General features: G+C 42.6%; 1 protein-coding gene across 2 annotated transcripts in view; it reads left to right on the top strand.

The window, feature by feature from the left end:
* The window catches only part of LOC122799715 (fibroblast growth factor receptor 1), a 749,414-nt gene extending 730,991 nt beyond the window's left edge, over positions 1 to 18,423 (top strand). For both annotated transcript variants that reach the window (XM_044068959.1, XM_044068968.1), the window contains exons 13-14: positions 13,100 to 13,205; positions 17,445 to 18,423. In XM_044068959.1, coding sequence (XP_043924894.1) covers positions 13,100 to 13,205; positions 17,445 to 17,621 — 283 coding nt within the window. In that variant the 3' untranslated portion in view covers positions 17,622 to 18,423. The remainder of the gene's footprint in view (positions 1 to 13,099; positions 13,206 to 17,444) is intronic.
* The last annotated feature ends 239 nt before the right edge of the window (positions 18,424 to 18,662 follow it).

Raw genomic sequence — 18,662 nt, forward strand, 5'->3', positions numbered from 1 at the left:
AGGTGGTGTCAGAATCCAACATCAACCAGTCCATTAATTTACCAGTATTCTTTCCAAAATTTACAAATAAAAGTGAGTATATGTTGCACTTACTGGATGTTCATAGACAGTCATGTTTCTACCTACACAGGACAAGAGATTAGAAAGGCAGATCGGCTGTTTGTTTCCTTTGCACATAATAAATTGGCGAACCAGTTAAAAGGTAACTATTTAGATGGTTGACAGATTGCATTTCATTTATATATGACAAATTGAATCTTCCCTTACCAAAACCATTCAGCCAGATCAATGGCAATTTCTGCTGTATTCCAGTCTGGAGCTTCTGTGGACGATATATGTGCAGCTGCAACATGGTCACATCCTCACATTTATCACTCATTACAAACTAGATCTGGTCTCGAGGGGAAGAGCAGCCTTTGGCTCAACTGTACTTAAGAATATCCTTCCATAGAGTCCACCCAGGAATTTACATAGTTGGGGGAATCTGTCCCATTAGTTGAGGAATAAATGAAAATTGACAACCTCGGATAAAAATGTTGTGTGCTTGCCACAACATTCCATCTGTCTCACATAGCCTTCCTCTACTTCCATCCCCCACCATTTTTCATGTCTGACTTTTGGAGGAATGAGACATGTCAAGGACAGTCATGCCCTTTGTGTTGAACTCCACTTATGGCACATCATTATAGTCTTCCTGTCAAGCTGAAAACGAGATCTGAGAGAGATTAGGGGTGGTGCATTATGGGTAGGGAAGGAGCTCGAGTTTGAAGGCCATGAGCTAGTATAATGGTCTTAAGAATAAAATATCACTAAAAAGCACTGTACAGACACCAACGAAATACACACCCACCTCTTAAAACTTATTTCAAAGACGTGTATTAAAACTTATTTAAATAGTTGAATACATAAATTAATACTGTATGTATATAAAAAGTAGTATGATGCATTCACTTGAATGTTTTTAATCTTCCATCCTTCAGAAAACACTTGATATTTATTAAATCATTTAAACCAGGAAACTTGCCACCCCTAATTTAACTTGCCACATAGTTTCCCTTTTTTCCACCTTATTTTTGAAGTTGCCACCTGTTAAGTCACTAGGGACTTTTTCCAATACAGGAAAACAAGAATTTTTTGTATTTCTGGCACCCTGTGGAATGCTTGAGTAATGCATTTTTCTCTCATTAATCGTAATGGAATACATGTGCTCCTTAATCCTTTTTTCCAAACACCTTGTGGTGACAACCACATAAAAGGCATCACACCTGAGCACACACCTATGTATACTAACCCTTGGACTTAGAAAATTTCCCAGGAAGAATAGTAGTGTATTGTATATGATTCGGTGAAATGTAAGGTCTTTCAAAAATAAACCTACATACAGAACGACTCCATTTGTACATTCCTTTAGAGTGTGAACTGTTGAAGGAAGTATCCTAGTGCAATCATTTTGTAGCAAAAAATTTAAATTAGTTTTGGTATAAACAGAAGATGGGGAACTGTGAGTAGTTCTGTATAAATCATTAATGTTATGTGATCCTATCTCGCCTACATTCTGACTGATGTGTTCGGAGCCGATCCCTCGGCTCCGACTCGGCACGCTTATGCCAAAGAGCGAAGTCTCTTATTGGCTGAGCTTACTATATCCCAGGATGCACCACTACCAGTCCCCCAGATCTCGTTTGCCGCTAATCTGCGAAGACGTGGTCTCGAGCTGGCTGAGCTAAGTAGTAAATTTACTAACTTTTTTCTGTCAGGAATTTCCTGTTCTTGTCATAAAAAGCTGTTTTCACGGCTATTCTTCTCTTTTGTGTGTGTTTGGAGTTTATCAAAAGACTTTGTTGTGTGATTGGGTTGAGTTTGGTTAGGTCTCCTTCATCTAGGGCCTTCCCGGTCTTTCAACCCTCCTAAAACCTTACAGGGTTTCAAAGTACCCTTAGTATTTTGTGACGCTTTCTTTACCTAAGCGATAACTGTAGTAGTGTCAGTAAACAATAAGTAGTGATTTTTTCTGTCAAAGTTACTGATTGTTTTGCCATAATGTCTCAAAATCCTAGGCCTTCGGGCTTTAAAAAATGCACCAAATGCAATTTCAAAATGTCTATCACAGACGATCACTCGCTCTGTGTGTATTGTTTGGGTGCAAAACACTTACAGGAGTCATGCAGTGTGTGTCACGCTTTTTCCTCAAGGGTCCTCCAGGAGAGGAAAAATAAACTGATTCTTAAAGGGTTAATAAACCTTCCTTTGAAGAAGCCTTGGCATCCTCTCCTTCTCCGACTAAAAAGAAAAGCCGGTTCCGACCAGTCCGTCGGATCCGACCGCCAAAAGACATAGGCAGGCTTCTCCTTCGGCTCCAAGGACTTCGGAGCCGAGGGCGGAACGGTCTGCCTCGATGCCACCAGTCTCGACTCCTCTGGTTTCGGAGCCGATGGCTGGGGCATCGAGAGGCGGGTCACCTTCGTCGGCTCCACTGGTCTCGGAGCCGACAAGGGTTGCCCGCTCAGACACTTCCTCCTCGGGCCAAGTCCACCTCGGCACCGATGGAATCTAGTGTGGGTATTCCTTCGGCGCCGATAGTCATCGGGTCGCCTCGGAGCCGGTCCCCTAGCCCTTTGGGGCCGTTGGAGAGGCCATCTCGAACCTGTTCAGTATCCTCTCGGTCTTGAGGATGTCGGATTCAGATATAGACAGGGTGCTCCAAAGACTGTTCCAGTCTCCAGTCTTCCAAAATTTGTTTCGCTCCGACCCAGTTGGCTTCGGAGCCGATAGCCCAGGCCCATCCCATTGCTATTCCTCCTCCGACCGCTTCGGCCGGCCGGAGCAGGTGCTGTTGAAGCCGGTGGAGATCTTAGGGTCGGCACCCTTACTCCAACCCGGCCTTCGGGTCCGAGTTTGGTACACGGACTTCTTCGGCTGGACCCGGGGTGATGTTTGGGACCTATGCTTGGTTCCGAGCCTCCCTCTCGGTGCTGCTGCGGGACTTCCGTCGGCTATCATGGCTCCGAGACCGGACACTCCCAGGATTCTGGGGGTCCGGCTTTCAGAGCTATGAGGAGTGCCTTGGCCAAGTCTTCTTCGGCCATCTCTCCAGCTTTACCGGCACCTTCCCTGGGCGTGGAGACTGGGTCTTTGGCAGTTCCCCTGTCCGTAGGCAGCGGAGCCCCTGGGCCTGAGGTTAGCCCCATTGGGGGTTCCCCTCCTCCTGAGGGTTCTTCGGAGTTGTCTTCGGAGGAACCCCCAAGGAAGAGATCGTGCAAGAGGAAGCACGTGGACTCCCCCGAGTCTATTACATCAGACACTGATCTTGATGATGCAGAGGGGTCCCCGAAGTCGTCCTCGGATGATGTCTCATTTGCAGACATCTTAGAGATCCTCAAACAACGAGGCGGCTGGATATCCAAACCCCCCTCTGCTGATGAGTCAGTGCTCCTCAAGGCCTTTGGGGCTCAGCCCTCCGCCTCCTGGGTGTTTCCGCCCTTCGACGAGCTTCTGGATTTAGTTTGTCGAAGGGCGTGGGAACATCCAGATACCGTGGAACCAGTCCCTTCTCGTCCTAATAAATTTTTGTCTGCCCCACCCGAGAAGGAGTTCCTCACTAAAGGCGTGGCTGTAGATGCCATGGTGGTGGCATCTGCTACACAACAGGACGTGGCAGAGGCTTCAACGTCCGTCCATCCTCCTAATAAGGAGTCTAGGAGCATGGACAGGTACTGGAAGCGCACCCTGACTTCAGCGGCCTTTACTTTAAGGTCTCTGAATTATTTGGCACATTTTACCAGGCTTCAGAGGGATCTGGTCAAGGAGCTGTCAGATTCCTCTCGGTAACCTACCTGAGCAGCTAGCCCAGTCGGTTAGCTCTCAGTTGGCTATCCTTACGCCAATTTCTAACTCGTCCATGAGGCTCATTTCCTATGCGGCCCGAGGGCGGGTAGAGCGGCAGGCACAGGCGTGGCTGTACGGAGACAAGCCTGGCTCCGCTTGTGTCAGTTCATGGAGGCCTTCAAATCTTCCTTCGCCGACGCTCCCTTTGATGGGTCCTCTTTGTTTGGACCTAAGGTTAAAGACACCCTTACCCGCTGTGAGCAAGAGGGAAAAACTTTATCTGCCGAGGTGCCCGTTATTCCACTCCCTTCGGCCTTATCCCAAGGCTAAAGGAGGGAAGATGTGGTTCCGTAAATCACGTAAGTTTTTCCCCAACAGCAGGAAGATTCCCTTCCAGAGGCAGAGGACGGGAAATTTTCCTGGGAGACGCCGTCCCAGAGGTGGCAGAGGGCCCCGCAATTCTGGAGACCGCGAGTCCTTTCGTGGCTCTTCAGCCTCCCACACATCATGAGGGATTGCCCGGCTGTGCTGCTCGAGCCAGTCGGGTGTCGCTTTGCCAAGCACCTAAAAGCCTGGGAGTCAATCACTCAGGACAGATGGGTGCTTCGGATCATTGCCGGAGGTTACACCATTCCGCTCATATACTCACCCCACCGTCCAAAAATCCCGGACCCACCACCCAGTCAAAGGGAAATTGCAGCTGCAGAAGCTTTAAAGCTGCTAGAAAAGGAGTCATCCAACCGTCCCCACAGACCAGATCGGATCCGGAAATTACTCCAGGTTCTTTTAGTGCCAAAAGACAGGGGACCTGAGACCAATATTGGATCTCAGCAGACTGAACCAATCCGTCACAAATCCAAATTCGAATGGTCACGTTACAATCCATTCTCCCATTGTTGGAGAAGGATGTTTGGATGTGCTCCATAGACCTCAAGGACGCCTATTATCACATACCGATACATCAGGCGTCCAGGAGGTATCTGCGCTTCAGCCTGGGAGTCAGTCATTACCAATTTTGTGCACTGCCCTTTGGTCTCACCACAGCCCCAGGGTGTTCACCAAGTGTTTGGCAGTAGTGACGGCTCACCTGAGAAGTCTTGGATTCCAAGTGTTTCCCTATCTGGACGACTGGCTCCTGACTGCCACCACCAGGCATCTACTAATGGACAACCTCAAAGCCACCATCTCCCTAGGTGCTACCCTGGGGATTACATTCAATTGGTCAAAGTCTGTCTTGCTGCCCTCTCAGCGCATAAGGTTCATAGGAGCAGAGATAGACTCAAAATTGATGCTGCTTTTCTTCCTGCCGAAAGGATCCAAACTTTACAGGGCCAAGTTCAAGCTCTGATTTCAAGATCCAAAGCCCCAGCCAGGATGGTTCTACAAGTTTTAGGTTCAATGTCTGCCACGGTTCTTTTAGTTCCTCTGGCAAGATTGCACATGAGGATTCTTCAGTGGCTATTGTCAACTCAATGGTCCTTTCAGGACCTTCCCCTCAATCATCCCATCATGATTACAGAAACATGCAAACGGGACCTGCGCTGGTGGCTTCAGACATCCAATCTAAATCTAGGAAGTCCTTTTGTTATTCCCTCTCCAGTGGTCACCCTGACGACAGATGCCTCCCAGACAGGGTGGGGGGGGCATTGTCTGGGCAGGTTAGTTCAGGGATCCTGGCTTCCAGACGAAACTCTTCTCCATATCAATGTATTGGAGATGAGGGCGGTACTTCTATCCCTACAGGCCTTACACAGGTTTCTCCCTCAGGGCATAATCGCCATCCACACAGACAACATGTCGGTGGTCTGGTACCTAAACAAGCAAGGAGGGACCAGATCTTACCCCTTTGCAGAGAGGCCATGAGGGTGTGGGAATGGGCGGTAGCTACCAGCCGCTTCTTGGTAGCGACCCACATTCCGGGAAATCGAATATACTGGCAGACAGATTAAGCAGGACAATTCTCTCCTCACGAGTGGTCCTTGAACAAAACAGTAGCAGATCAGGTTTTCGGAGATGGGGACGCCGTGCTGCGACCTATTTGCAACTCCACTAAACACCAAGGGCAAAAGGTTCTTCTCCTTGACTCCACATCAGGGAGTACCAGCTATGGATGCTCTAGCACAACCTTGGCCAACAGGGCTACTTTATGCCTTTCCTCCAATTCCACTTCTCTCCAAAGTCATTCAAAAAGCTTCTCAATTGGGGTCCGCAATGATACTGATTGCCCCATACTGGCCTCGTCAGGTATGGTTTCCTTACCTGAAGAAATATGCGGTGGACGATCCGTGGACTTTAGACCTAATTCCGGACCTGTTAATTCATCAGTCGGGACAACAGCACCAGTCCCTTCACTCCTTGAAGTTGACAGCTTGGTTCCTCCACTTCCGACTTTAGTCAGAAGTCACACATTAGACCCTGAAGTTATTCACATTTTATCTTCGGCCCACAAACCCACCACTAAGAAATTGTACCTCAGTAAGTGGAAGAGGTTTGCTATCTGGGCTCAACTCAGGGCTTAGACCCTATCACTGCTCCTATCCCAGAGGTTTTGAAATTCTTAACATCCCTGTTTAATCAAGGATCTTCTGTCTCTACTATTAAAGTCCAACTAGCGGCTATCTCTAAATTTCACGAGTCCATGGATCCTCCATTGATGAGCAGCAGACTATGCAAAACTTTCATTAAAGGTGCGGGTCTGTTAAGACCCCAGTTTTTCATCCTGCCCTCCGTGGGATCTAGATTTAGTACTTCGTGCATTGACATCTTCCCCTTCGAACCGGCTGCTACATGTGAGTTAAAATATCTGTCTTGGAAAACTGCCTTCTTAGTTGCAATTACTTCTGCAAGAAGAGTTTCAGAGCTCCAAGCCCTGTCTATTAAACCACCGTACTTGATTTTCCACAAGGATAGAGTATCACTTAGGCCTAATCCATCCTTTGTCCCTAAGGTCTGTTCTAATCTCTGTCTCCAACAGTCTCTAGAGCTACCAGTTTTCTTCCCAAAATTCTCCAATCAGGCAGAATACACTCTCCATAAATTGGATGTTCACAGGCAATTGCGCTTCTATTTAGACAGGACTCAGCAACTTCGTAAGTCAGACCAGTTGTTTGTGTCCTCCTCAGACAATAAATTGGGTAAAACCATCACAAAACCTACTATCTCCAAATGGATTAGAGATTGCATAACTCAGGCTTATTCTTCTTCGAATAAGCAACTTACAACATCTATCAAAGCTCACTCTACCAGAGCTATGGCTACTTCTGTAGCTTTTCATTCCAAGCTCGCTATATCGGAGATTTGTGCTGCGGCTACTTGGTCCAATCCGCACACTTTCATTTCCCACTATAAATTGGATGTGGCATCTAAAGGACGAGCATCGTTTGGTTCCACGGTACTCAGGAGTGTTTTCCAGTGAGCCACCCAGGATTCAGGTGCTAGGGACGCTGTCCCATCAGTCAGAATGTAGGCGAGATAGATCACATAACATCTTTTAGTTATGTACTCACCATAACTTCAGATGTTTGGGATCCATCTCGCCTACATTCCTAATACCCACCCTCCTTCCCCCTGCCTTGGAGATCAGAAGAGATTGAACGGTTTGAGTTCTACTGTTTTTATCTTGTTCATCTGACGATGTTATATAATCAGAGCGTGCATGTGTGCATGTATGCGGACAAACTAGATCTGGGGGACTGGTAGTGGTGCATCCTGGGATATAGTAAGCTCAGCCAATAAGAGACTTCGCTGTTTGGCATAAGCGTGCCGAGTCGGAGCCGAGGGATCGGCTCCGAACCCATCAGTCAGAATGTAGGCGAGATGGATCCCAAACATCTGAAGTTATGGTGAGTACATAACTAAAAGTTACCCTCTAAAATCTGAATTCCCACATTAACAGCTCAAATTGGCATAGCTATCTGTAGACATATCTAAAGAATATGCCATGGTCTTGTCTATACACAAGTTCCTTTTGGACTTAATATTGATTTTGACACTTTTAAAAGATTTAACTAAGATTGAAACAAGATTTTCTAACAAGATTTCTAATAACATGCAATAAAAATTAATATTGTCATTAGAAATCTGTAAATTTGGTCAGAAATAATTTTAAGTATTCAATCCCAGTATCTTGGGGAATACTGGTGAAGAGACCTAATGTCAACTGTAACCATGCAATTCTTTTCACTGTTGAATATATAAATATCAGTAAAAACCCAGAGTTTATCTAAAAAGTCCCAGGAGTCTGTAATGTAAGGTGGCAACTTTTGCACTATCGGGATCAACTGCATCTAAAAATAATGAAATTATTTTATTTTCAATGATAAATATTACAGACAAGTTAAGGGAGGTGGTAGTTGGGTCAGCAGTGGCCTCTGCTTTCGCCAGTATAGTTTTAGGATGGTGGGAATCCCATTTCTTAGCTCCCATAATGGAAAAAAAAGCAAAGTAATTTATTACAACAGATTTGTGATTTTTTTTTTTTTTGTAGCAGAGGGTACAAAAACGAATGTTCATTATTTGTAGATCATTTGAATGAGCATTCTGAGTTTTTGAAGTTTAGTATAGGAGGTATGGGACCTGTAGTCAACTTCTTGGATGTTACTGTAAGTTGGAACAATGAGACAAAAAGGTTTGATAGCTGTATTTATAGGAAAAATACATTTTCCAACAGCTACTTACATTGTACAAGCAATCTTCCATCATTCATTAAAAAGAATATTCCGAGGGGGCATACCTTGGACTCTAGGATGACATCTGCTGGAAATAAGTTTAATGAAGAAGTTGTGTTTATAACTTTGTAGATTGCAGTAAGGATTTTTTTGTACAAACAGTGAAGAAGATTAAATCTAAAAGGAAAACCTTGCTTCAGCCTATCTTAGTTAACCTTTTAAAGGTCATAGAATTGACATTGAGTCCAGTGAGAACTTGTGTGTAGACAAGGACATGGCATAGTCGTTAACTATGTTCATTGATTACCATGCCATTCAAGCTGTTGTCAGTGGAAAATGGAAGATTTCAGAGGGTAATACTGATTTATACCGAAGTATTGGCAGTTCCCGTGTTTTGTTTATACCAAAACTAATAATCTGAAATTTTTGCTACAAAATGATGGCAGTAAAATACTACCTTTGACAGTTCACACTCGCAAAAATAAAGGGATGTACAAATGTTGGGGGGGTGTTCTATATGTATATTTTAGAAGGACCTTACATTTCACTGAATCATGTACAATACACTATTACTGTTCCTGGGAGATTTTCTTGCAAGTCCGAAGGGTTAATATACATAGGCGTGCTCAGGTTGTAATGCCTTTTATGTGGGTATGACCACGAAATGTTTGGAAAAAAAGTCTTGAGGAGCGCATGTATTCCATTAAGATTAAAGATGAGAAAAACACATTATTCAAGCATTCTACAGAATGCCAGAAATACAAAAAAAGTCTCGTTTTCCATACTGGAACAAGCCCCTAGTGACTTAAGAGGTGGAAACTTCAAAAATAAGGTTGCAAAAAAGGGAAACTGTGGCAAGTTAAATTAGGGTCCGACAGATTTCCTGGTTTAAATAATGGAATAAATATCAAGTATTTTCTGAATGATAGAAAATTAAAGATGTTTTAAGTGAATTTATCAACCGTTCGATTCTCGGCTGGAGTGCGGGGAGTGCCTTCTGTGTGGAATCTACATGTCCTCCCCGTGGTTGGGTGGGGCGTTCGAAAGACATGCGTAAATGGACGTGCCTTCGTTGAAGGTTGAACGTCGAGCTGGCACCTCTGCGTTTGTCAAAATCTACTGCCAATCATTAGCGGACCGGAGTTCCGCTGTGGCGACCCCTAAGTGGGAAAAGCCGAAAGACAACTGGTTACATACATATTTATGTATTTACTATTTAAATAAGTTTTAATATAAATCTTTGAAACAAGTTTTAATAGGTGAGTATGTATTTCATTGGTGTCTCCACAGTAGTTTTCAGTGGTATTTTATTCTTCTGGTGTTGCTTTAACCACAATCAGTGTGGGTTAATTTTGTGGTTTTTACTGTAATGGCCGAGTCTGATCGGATCAGATCCCATTAATTGAAGAATGAAAATGGACTAAACAGATTAATGTCATGGTAAGTACATGACTTTTTTTCCATGCCCTATTCTTAACACCCATGCCCATCCTAGAAACATTAGAATCAAAGCCAATTACACACCCTGGTTAACCAAAGAGACCAAATCCATACTGAAAAACAGGGACAAAGCCTGGTTCCAGCTCCATAAGAACAAAACCAGTATTACTAAGCAGCTGTTCCTTGGACTTGGAATCAAAGCTAAAAAAATCAATTAAAATTGACAACTCCAACTACTACCACAACTAAACTAAACATCAAAATAACCCCAAAAAGTTCTGGGCTACAGTAAACAACCTACTACAACCCAGTAAAACTACAACTCCCACTCCAACAACAGTGAGAATGTGGCCACCCAATTCAGCACTTACTTCACAGAATCCATTCAAACAGTCGCCAACAACCAAACTACATCCACCACTACCTCTTCTGAACCAAATCAAAATTCACCCCCACTAAGTAACAGAAATCATTTCATGCTAACCCTAGTACCCACCAACTATATCAAAATATTACTGAAAAAACTGAAACCAACCACTTTAGCTGCTGATAACCTCCTTGTAGATTTTCTACAAATTGCCTCAGAGGCTATCTCCTACCCAGTAACCATTCTTATAAACAGGTCACTAACAGGAGCCCATGTCCCCACTATATGGAAGATCTCTCACATTTTGCCTCTTCACAAAGGCGGTAGCTCCTGTGAACTTACTATCACCCCATTGCCATCCTCTCCCCCCTGTCAAAATCCTGGAAAGAGTAATCCACTCCCAACTCATAGAATACCTCCTATCCCACACACAACATAGCTTTTGCCCTGCACACAGCACCACAACAGCCCTCCTATCCCTCACAAACAGTGTCAATCCATTCAGAAACAACTCCCAAATTGTATCAGCCATTTTCCTAGACCTGTCGAAGGCCTTTGACATGGTCAACCATACCAAACTTAATGTCCTCACCTCCCATTACCTTAGTAACACTGCCATTGCCTGTTTTAAAAGCTACTTAACAGACTGACAAGCTGTCTGATGGCACCATTCCCTCTCACCCCTCCTCCCCGTCTCCATAAGGATACCACAAGACTCAATCCTTGCACCCCTACTATTCTCTCTCTTTACCAATCAACTTCACTCTGTCACCCCCCATGTCAGTATAATTCAATACGCCGACAACTCTACTCTGCTCCTCCCTCAATGACCTACAAACAATCACCCAGGACTCCTTCCTGTCTATAGAAAATTGGTTAACCAACTCCCAACTTATGTTAAATCCCACTAAACAAAACTTGTGATGATCTACCCCACTAGAATTCTCTTCCACCCCAACCTTCCACATATTCTCCAAAAACAAAACCATAATCACTCCCACCTCCATACCAAACTGCTAGGGGTTGCAATTGACAATAACCTAAAATTCGATCTCCACATAGACCAAACCATCAAAGTTCACAAAAAACTCTGCCTCCTGTATAGAAATAACCAATTTCTAACCAACATTACTAAAATGACTATCGCCAGGACACACCTACTTTCCACACTCCTGTATGCTTCCCCAATCCTAACAAACCTCCGCAAAACTGACCTTGCCAAGCTTGAAACCTGCTACAATAAAATCTGTAAATTTGCTACCAATGCCTCCTACAAATCACATCACTGCCCGTCACTCAGACAACTTGATTGGTTAGAACTCCCTCTGCTCCTTCAATTTAGTCAACTAACATTAGCTCATAAAATTCTCCACCCAGGAAAGACCCCTGCCCTCAAAAATATTATTCAACTGTACTCTGCCTCTAGAGTCCTTTGATTCAGCAATAAACTTCAAGTCACCAAAGCAAAAAACTCAGCAGGTAAAGCTGTCTTCTCCAACTACATTTCCAAACTATGAAACTGCTTGCCCAATTCACTAGTGACCACTCCTGCAACCAAACAGTTTAAAAAGCGTCTTAAAACCCACCTTGCTAACTCCTGGCTCTGCTCCTGTAACACCCCAGGATAAGCCTCCTCCCCCTACCCCTTGCTCCTGAAATCCCACTTCTTAACGCTTACTGCCCTGCATCCCCTACCTCTACAAACTTGAACTCTAAGTTCTCCCTATGTACACCTCCCACAATCAACCTATACTCTTGATTTCTATTGTTGCCGCTCCTGAAATTATGCACTCTGTATATAACTACAACTGTACATGATGTATAACATGCTGCTCTATAATTTCCTATTGTTTCAAAATATTAATGAACTACAGTGATGTCTTACATTTTGATGTACTTTTGAAGTTCAAGTTAGTATCATTTTTTTTAATACCTTGACACTATATTATATATTTTAACACTTTACTGTGTTACACTGGAGCTTTTCTCCCCGGGCCTCCACTGAAAAAGGACTCCTGTCCAGCTGGACTTTCCTGGTAAACAAATGTAAAATAAATTAAAATTTTTCTGGTACTCATCTGTGATAGAGACAACTTTCCTCCATGTGCATAATTTATTTTTCTCCCTCCTAGAACTCATGCCCACAAAAGAACATATGCCTTTTTGTGGTGCAGTATTTATAAGTATTAAGTTTTTTGTGACACTGGCCTCTTGTTTTCCCGTGTGGCTAATGGAGTTCTCCTCCTAGGTGTCGTGATTATTGAACTTTATTTGTATTAATGTGTTTATTAACTTGCCCACACTTCTGAATACTGTTTGCTTTGTTTTGGCACTAAACAGACATGGTGTCTGCAATAAAGGATGAAGCAGAGATATGCCGTTGAAACTTGGATTTCACTGTATTACAGATTCACATTTGATCATGTTTATCGGCACATAATTGAATAGATTGCAGGATGCAAACTACCTCAAACTGTGCCCTATCTGCATACAGTGCCACAGATGTAAAGCATCATCTGTAAGTGTACATACAGATCCCTTATTGGATCCTGGAGTGGCTTTTTGTTGCACACGTTGAAGAGGGATAGGGACAGCTGAATTTTGCACTCCTGTGTACTATTTTGTGTGTAACTCTGAATACAGGTTTTATAGTCAGCTGTCAGAAAATTCATAAGAATAGGTTGTGGAATAGTCCATTTGAACTGCAGTAGTTGCATGCTTTTTTATTCTTTGCTTTCAGGTATATGATTCTTGCTTCTGGATTGCAGGACTTAAACTGTTTATTGTTTTTAATACTTAGATATATGATGATAAGAGATTGTTGGCATGCTGTTCCATCCCAGAGGCCCACCTTCAAGCAGTTAGTAGAAGACCTTGACAGAATTCTTGCCTTAACCTCTAATCAGGTATGATTCTTATCAGTATTTCCCCCTTGATGGCTGTGTTTTCCTCTAAAATGATTATTAAAATTGCATTCCATTCATGATAAAATCAAGCTCATTAGAAAAACTGGGAACAGGAGTACTTTTGCTTAGGAAGGATTTTTACATTGCTAGATCTTATGGAGAGGATAGGATTCTGCACAAAACACAGTGACTGAATGGTGGTACTGCTTTGTTTTTCAGTACAGAGAATTCTTTTTCATCTGTATTAAAACGCTGTTATCCACAGATGTGTTCACACAAATTGTTTATAGCACTACTGACCTAGGTCAGAGAAAGATCCTAGTAGTCTGGGTAGGTGGTCGTGCTGAGGTGGGTGAAATGAAATGCAGGTGTCTGAAGGATTGCTGTCCTCCTTGCGGTAAGGACTGGGGTGATCTGGAATGTGACTGTCTAGTGGTCCTATTCATGAGGGACAGTATGCTCATAGAGTGAGAGGACTTGCATATTCCCAGCTGTTGGTAGCAAAGATACTGCACACACACCAGCAGTCATCAGTTTGGGTGCATTGGTGAATCAAACTGTCCTGGCCAACTAAATACCACTGAAGTGACTCTTCTAATGTCTTAGGGAGAGGTCAAAGAAAGTGGTAGAATAAGATACCAATGGGCGATGTTTTAATTTCTTGAGAAAAGTTAAAAAAAATTAAAATACCATATTTCACAGCTGAAACTATTTTTTGTGATTTAATGTGTACAAGCAATCTCTCCAGCAAGATGCACTTCACAAGATGTAGCAAGAGACAGCAGAGCCATAAGAAACTTGTTGCCAGCAGTGTTTCTTGGGGGGAGGGGTCTGTATTTGTTGCTTTTCTTGGATCTTCAACATTTGTTTGTGAGAAGTAGTATTGCATCAGCTAGTTGCGTTTTCTCCTCACACATTGAATTTTGTCACATTTTATGTCTCCCTTCACTTTATATCATATTTATTATGCTTTTTTGTAATCCAGATTTAAATATCTTTTGCACAGTTGAAACTGCATCCAGAAGACTAGCAATAAAGAATCTGAGGCCTGCATTCTGTACTACTTGTCTGACAGCAGTTCAGGCTTGTGGCATTTGCTGTGGACTTAAGATGGTTGGTAAAATCGGGTGAATTATTTTCCCTGTAGAACAGGATCCTGAAGTAATAATTCCAGAGTTTGGAGTAGCAGGTTACTTAATGCCTTTCCTCAAGTTCTTGATGGGTGAAGGATGAAAAGTTACCAGGGTAGCACTAGCACTGGAAAGAAGACTCCGGTTGTTTCTCAGAATCATTCTGTGGTCAGACCTGTTGCAGCTGATCAGAACACACGTCAAATGTCAGTTCACTAGTTTTCTTTCACTAAAAGTCAGTGTTTTGGAATGGATATTCTGTCCTCTGAACGCGTGCACACACACCTTTTTAACTTAATGTAACCAAGCCTTATAATGTAGGACACATTACTGCTGTATGTGTTGCATTTTCTCAGTGTATACAATCAACTGAATTGAGCCTATTTAGTTATCAGACCCTGTACTGGCTGTTTCCAGACCATCATCCAGGTTTTGAGAGAGTTTGTTGCACTTCATGTCTTCTCACCTTCCTTATCACCTTTGGTAACCATCCCAGAGATTTTCACAGCCTACATTGCCATTACCCTCCCCCAACCTTTCTGTTCTTTGTGGTTCCCGTTGACACTTTAATGTGTAGTTCAGGGCGGACTATCCTTGGGAGTTTCTCAAGTGCTGCTAACACTGTCCCTTTATCACCAAGATTGCAGTCTTTGTCTCTGACCTATGTGCATCACTGCTGAACTTTCCAGAATTTTAACAGGAGAACAAAGGACAGTACTGATGTGATTGTTAACCGTGCTGAGTATTCTATAAGTGTGTTGATGGTAAGGAGAATTGCACCCACAGAGTCAAAAAACATGTTTATTTCATCATGATTTGGTGCTTTCTACATTTTAACACCACTCTGGGAATATTTACAGGTTTTTAAATATTTTTATAAGTAATTTCTGAGTCTGACCATGGGGTCTGGTGTCTTGAAGTAATTCTGATTGTTTAGTCTGCCTCTAGGTATCCCACATTGCAGTGCTTGTCTGTAAAAAAATTTACATCACGTAGGCTTGCTTCTTCCTAAAGCTCCTGTCACTGCATTAATTTTACAGGCATACACTGCTGTCTTTCAGTCATTAGTTTTAAGTAACATTTCATGTCGTTCAGTGACTACTTCAAACACAAACAGTGCAAATGATACAGAACAGACTTTCAGAGTGCTTTTTACTGCTGCTGCTTTTTAGAATGGCTAAACTGCAGTCTTTTGTGAAGCCTGAATTGTACTACTTTGACTCATCTCCCAACCCCTTCACACCTAACCACCCTAGCTGTCAAAGTGTTGAGTAATTTGAGCTGTTACCAGCTGTAATTGTGAGCTCACAGCAGGAGACTTGACTCATGTACTGTATCCTTGTTCTAGCCTTTACTTTCTGTATGGGTTGGGGAAGGACCGAGAAGCTGTGACATCACAGCATGGGTGGGTTTTTAGGATGGTAGTGGTGATGTCAGTTTGAGAAGGGAAATTGCCAGAAAACTACCTGTATTCAGTGGCCTTGACATCAGTGAATTGGAGACTGCAGCAAGGATGACACACAAGTTTTTTGAAAGTGAAACCACCGCAGTACAGTAAGGTACTGTTCTAGTGCAGAAAAAGTCAACTTAAAATATTTTAAATTCTGTATTGTTCATAACAGGGACAGTAAATAGGGAGAAGAAAGACAGAGAAATTGAGCATTTAACAATAAAATCCCATTGTCCTGACACCACAACAACAGAGTGTAAACCTGACCAATTGCATGCGTTTTATCCCATTGTTGCTTCATTTGTGAGGTGCACAAATGTGGCCATAGTACTCCACCACCGTAGAGTTAGCTAGACAGTTAATTGGTGGCCAGTTGTGCTATAATGCACAGTTAACCAGGTCCTGAATTTGGCAAAAGTCCTTTGTTTTATTCTTCCCCTGAGGTACAGTAATCTCATAATTGACTTCTAAGTAAAGTGAGCCATAGTCTCTGTCTTTGGTGGTGGGGGACCTGCTTTACACAAAAAGTAGCAGTTTTGTGTATTAATCAGAAGTAATGTCAAATATTTTGTTTAGTTTTGGAGGATTTTTTTTTTCTATTTTTAGTTTTTGACAAATTGGACCCATTCCCTGATGCTGTCAGATTTCATTAACCACAGAACATTCAGGGTTACTGGGCATTATGCAGGTCTTTCTCATCTCTGGATCTATTAACAGTGTAACAGTTTCAGGCATCTATATCTGGAGGTACCGAGACCTCTCTGCCACTGCATCTTAAAGTTGCTGGTACCACTTCTTAGCCTTTATGCAAAGGTAATGCCTTTTCCCACCTTACTTGGTTTTGTATGTGTCGTCCTTTTCTTTCCAGGATGGTGCAGCATTTCTTCTGCACATCTTTAATGGTAAATCTTTTAATACTACTGTTCTTAAATGATGGTTGCATTCTTGATGAAAACTGTTTGATAGAGAACTGTGACAGGGATGTGTGGCCACCAGTGGTTTACCGGAATCCTCTGGTGTGATAAAAGGTTACCGTAAGTGATCACAGTTGCACCACTAGTAAAAATGTTTTTATGTGGTGCAGATGCCTGAAAATCAAGCTTAAGGGGCAATGTATTGGAGGAGATGTGCTGAATATGTACTGTTACTTAACTCATGTTGAATAGCCTTTCATTATATGGATAGATCTCCTTATAATATGTTTATAGATCTATTGCTAGTGTCACATTGTTAGTCATTTATCGTGGCATTGTCACTTTAGCAGGCGCAGGTTGTTAGGTTGGTGTGTGCACATGCATTTGTCTGTATTTCAGTTATACTCGAGCCCTGCTTGTGCCTGAACAGTTTTCTTTTTTGTTGCTGTAACCATTGAGCTGTGACTGATCATGTAGTTACCATGGATTAAATTACAGGGGCTCTTGGCAGACAGAGTATTGCTGCAGGGGGTAGACAAGACCAGCATTTGCCATATCATAAGAGAACAAATTGCCATCCTTGGGTCAAGACATTTTCATTTGTAAAACTGTATACTGTAAGACCCACGTGTCGTGTTACATAACCATTTTTCCCTCTTTTATAAATGCTTATGCCACATCTGTCTTTGCTGTTTAAAAGGAACAATATTGCATTTTTTTCTTTAACGCTTGTTTTCTGTTGCAGGAATATTTGGATTTGTCTGTGCAGCTTGATCAGTACTCATCCAGTTTACCAGATACTCGCAGTTCCACATGCTCTTCGGGTGAGGACTCTGTTTTCTCCCATGAGCCTCTTCCAGATGAACCTTGTCTTCCCAAGTACCCACCACATCATGCCATTGGAGGTTTTAAGAAACGCTGACATAGTCTTTACCTTCTACCACTTTTCTGTTTGTGACCATCTGTTGATATCCTAGGGCTTGTACGAGTGAATGGGGAAGAACAGTCCTGTCCTGATGGAGATCAGAAACAGTTTAGTCCTACCACAAAGCATTGGGACAGTACTACTGCCTGTCTTGTGTCATCCAGAATCAACTACACAGCATGCCAGCACTCCAGGCATTAATTTTTAAATGTTGCTTTGAGATGAATCGCCAACCAGTCTTGTGACCAGAGCAGCACAAGAGGAAAAAGATGAGTACAATGCGACTGCTTCAGGAATGATGCCGAATGAATGGTATCTTTGAAAAAAGGAAAAACACTGGGACCAGAAAAATGGCTGAACTCTGCCCACTAAAACTTTAAAATGAAGGCCTCTGATTCAGTGTACTCAGAAGAGTAAACTTTGGGACCAGAAAAAAAGTCCTGCTGGAATTGTTAGCTTTTTCTATAAACTGTTGAGGTTAAGTATATTTGTCAGATGTGTTCAGATTTGTTGAAAGCCAGCTGTTTCACTGACCAGTTGCAACATGCCCTTAAATGGCCTGAAACGTGATGTTTTACTATGTTAAAAGATTTATTTTAAGCACGGAATAGATAAAGCAGACAGATTTTATCAGTGCTGAAAACATGTATATAAAGCTAGACATTGTATAAATATGAAATATATATTTACATGTTTTTATATGGTTGTTCCAGTTATTTTTGGACAGTACTAATGACTGGTTGTTAACTTGTTGGGGAAAATATTTTGATATTTTTGTGCTGATTAAATTTTACCCGTACGTTTTGGATGGTTCAGTTTCATGTATGATCCCTGAAATAAGCACAAAGGCTGCTTGCTTTTAGGCTGCTACAGGGGACGAGCCTGTAAGATTCAGTGTATGGGTGAAGTTTGACCCACTTTTTTGCCATTGTAGGATTTCTGTACAACAAAAAGGTTTTCCACAAGTATCTGCAATGAGAAACTGTTTTTAATAAGAATAGCTTTAAATTTGTTGTTTTTCTTGCCAGCTTGTGGTTA

Source organism: Protopterus annectens, chromosome 1.part0 (genome assembly GCF_019279795.1).
Source record: "Protopterus annectens isolate FY-2018-M chromosome 1.part0, PAN1.0, whole genome shotgun sequence".
In the NCBI taxonomy this organism is placed as follows: domain Eukaryota; kingdom Metazoa; phylum Chordata; order Ceratodontiformes; family Protopteridae; genus Protopterus; species Protopterus annectens.